The sequence below is a fragment of the Condylura cristata genome, unplaced genomic scaffold, assembly GCF_000260355.1.
Source record: "Condylura cristata isolate star-nosed mole 26May11 unplaced genomic scaffold, ConCri1.0 scaffold00007, whole genome shotgun sequence".
Lineage (NCBI taxonomy): Eukaryota > Metazoa > Chordata > Mammalia > Eulipotyphla > Talpidae > Condylura > Condylura cristata.
This window is the reverse complement of record NW_004567108.1, coordinates 14130659-14133899: the sequence shown is the minus strand read 5'-3', so window position 1 is coordinate 14133899 and position 3241 is coordinate 14130659. Positions and strand designations below refer to the sequence as shown.

The 3241-nt window shown below is 34.5% G+C and overlaps 1 protein-coding gene across 1 annotated transcript in view; it reads left to right on the top strand.

Moving 5' to 3' along the window:
- GOLPH3 (golgi phosphoprotein 3 (coat-protein)) overlaps window positions 1–3241 on the top strand; it is a 38001-nt gene that overhangs the window by 20672 nt on the left and 14088 nt on the right. The window contains exon 2 of the mRNA XM_004678072.2: window positions 730–861. Coding sequence (XP_004678129.1) covers window positions 730–861 — 132 coding nt within the window. The remainder of the gene's footprint in view (window positions 1–729; window positions 862–3241) is intronic.

Sequence of the window (3241 nt, the reverse complement as noted above, 5' to 3'; positions counted from 1 at the left end):
AGCTTCCCAGTTTTCCCAGCACCACTTGCTGAACAAATTTTCTTTGTTCATTGTATCTTCTTTGCTCCTTTGTCAAAAATTAGGTGTCCATAAACTTGTGGGTTTATATCTGGGTTTTCTATTACAATCCACTGGTCTGTATGTCTATTCTTATTACAGTACCATGCAGTTTTGATTATTATGGCTTTGTAGTACAGCTTGAAGTTTGGGATTGTAATGCCTCCATTTTGATTTTTCTTAGACATGAGATAACCCTGCATTGTCTTTTAAAATTAACCTTGTGTTTTTATCCTAAACAGTATTGAATGAGTAATAATCTAATTTTTCTTTTTTATAATCTCAGTTTTCATGAGGTTAAACTTGGTCGATTTGTTTTGCTCAATTTGTTTGTGTATACTAATAAGCCACTATAACAAGAAGTATCTGAGTTAGGTGAGTCTTGGCCCCTGCAATCACAAACAGCCCAGTAGACACAGAAAGTTTGACTAAGAAAGATGTTATTTATATTTTATTTGTTGCATAAAAAATTTTATACAGTGTGAAAGATTAGTTGTTTTATCTGTATGAAGGGGAAATGGTGAAAAGCCAATAGGCCCAAAAAATCTAGATTAGTAATGAATAGTAATTACACTTTTTCAGTATTTTGCTACAGGGGACCAAAAGTAATTTCAGAAAACATTTTCTGTTTTTTGACTCTGAACTAGACATTTTGTTTCCTTTTTAAAATAGGGTTACACATCATTTTGGAATGACTGTATATCATCCGGACTGCGAGGCTGTATGTTAATTGAATTAGCCTTGAGAGGAAGGTTACAACTAGAGGCTTGTGGAATGAGACGGAAAAGTCTGTTAACAAGAAAGGTAAGAGGAATGCTAAATAGCATGTCTTTTTAAAGAATTTGTGTTGCTTAAAAATACTTTACTGATAACTTTCACAAATTAAAGAAGTTGATTTTATTGAATCTAGTCTTGTGGTATCCTTGGTTTCCTGATTCTTTGTATATAATGAGTAAAGCAATTCATTGTTAGGATCACTAATCATTTTAACTAACATGTTCTGTTCATTTTAACTGACATAAATTTCAGTTGCTGCTTCTGAAAACAATAATTTGAAATTTTTGACATAACTTTCTTTTAATACCCAGAGGTGTTATTGTGTATTTGTATATAGGCTATTGTGTTTTTGAGTAGAATATGAAGTTTTCAGAGCTCTGCCATCTCCATTGTGAAGGTCTCTCTTACAGTGGAGGTATTATTGGTCAAACTTCAGAATTTTTGATTTCAGCCTCAATTTTAAATATTCTTGACAGGTTCTCTTTTTGTGTCCTAAAGAATTTAAAGCATTTCTAGGTTAGAACGGAACATTTATATATGCTAAATAATAATCCTTTAGGGGAGGAGGTCATTAATGTGTTTTTGAAGTTAAAGAGTAAACATGGCATATTAGAAAATATTCCTCATAAGATTTTAAAATTAAATCTAGTCATTTGAAAAAACAGGCTGTCATGAGATTAACTTTCAGATTATCATAAAACAGAATGTTGGTTTTTATTTCATTTTGCTATGTAGTCAGTCATAGATGTATAGGAAAAAAGACTGCCAATATAGTTGTTAATGATAACATACATAGAGGCTGTTACCAGTTACAATAATTACAAGTCATTTTATATAATGTCATGGAATCCTAGTCTAAAATGAAAAGGTCTTGATACTCTTTGTGAGGACAAGAGCCATTTTGTGTTGGTTATCAAAATTACTTGCCTTTTTGTTCATTTATTCATTCATTATGTATCTATTTTGTGTTTCAGTCTCCTGTGAACTCTGCTCAGCCCTGACATTTCAGTGATGACTGAGTAAAATTCTCTGCCTTTATGGGCTATGTCAGTGTTAGCTTGCATGGTCTTAACTAGGTAGTGGATAGTTTCTGGGGAAAATGCTCCAGTGTGATTTAATTTACTCATTTAAAAGTAATTGCTGATTTTATTATGATAATATATGTATAGTAGCTATACAATTGTACTGAAGGCTTTTAACAAGAAAACTTCACTGTATTCTTAGTTCTGCTCCAGGGAGGCAACCATTTTCAGTCCTTTTGTTATAAGTTTCGTAGGGCTGCTTTAACAAATTCCATAAGCTTGATAGCTTGAAACAGCAAATATTTATTACTTTTTCATGGTTCTGGAATGTGAATGACTGAATGAATGAAAGAATGTGAAGTGAAGATGTGCTATGTTTCCATTGAAGTTTTTGCCTCTTGGTGGTTCTTTGGCTGCTGACCACATCTCTCTTTGATATGCCTTCACATCACCGTCTGTGTGTTTTTCTCCTCTATGTCTCTTGCAAAGGCACTTCAGTGCATTTAGCACCTGCCCATTAGGATAATCCAGCAGTATCTTATTTCAAGATCTAACATAATTTGATCTTCATTGACTTATTTTTCCATATAAGTTTTAGGGAATCAGGTCCAAGAGGTTAGTATATAAATATATTTTTGGGGGGAGGGACACCATTCAGCTTGCCGAATGGTTCGTTCTATTTACCTCCACATTTTGAAATAAACTTACACTGCTTTCTCTTGTTATCAAGTTGAGAGACTGTGTACTTTCTGTTAGAATAGATGACTATTTGGCAAAATCCAACCCCCCTTCCCACTCACTCTTTTCAATACAATTATGTCCTTTTTTTGGGAGGGCCTCCCTGGTGGTGCAGTGGGTTAAAGCACAGCACCATGAAGCTCGCTGTAGCTGTTTCAGTGCGCAAGTTCCATCCCCACCAGGGAGCTGACCCACATGGCATGGCAGAACTCTCCTGACCCACCCGCTTGCTCCCCTCAGCAGTGTACTTTGTTGACCTGTCTTTTCGGCTCCCTGCTCTTTGGTGAATCCTCTCACCGTTCTTGCACCTCTGGCCTGTATCCCAGTTCTGTGTGCATAAATAAATACATTTTTAAAACAATTATTGGCAAAAGAGTAATGACCGTTTTCTATGATTATTATGTTAATACTGTTTTGTGTAGAATTGTCAAGCCCTTTATTTTCCTTAATCTCTTTAAAATGTTTTCTGTGTAATGATCTTTTTCTAGTATGCTCTAAAAGTTAGCATTACTGATTTTTAAATATTCAAATATATTAGAAAAACTCCACTTAGATTTTCCGTGTTCTAGTTTGGATTGGTTATGCTTTGCTCCTGCTGGGATTCTGGTCACACTTGTACAGCTTTCAGCTTCCTGTTTTTTTTTTTT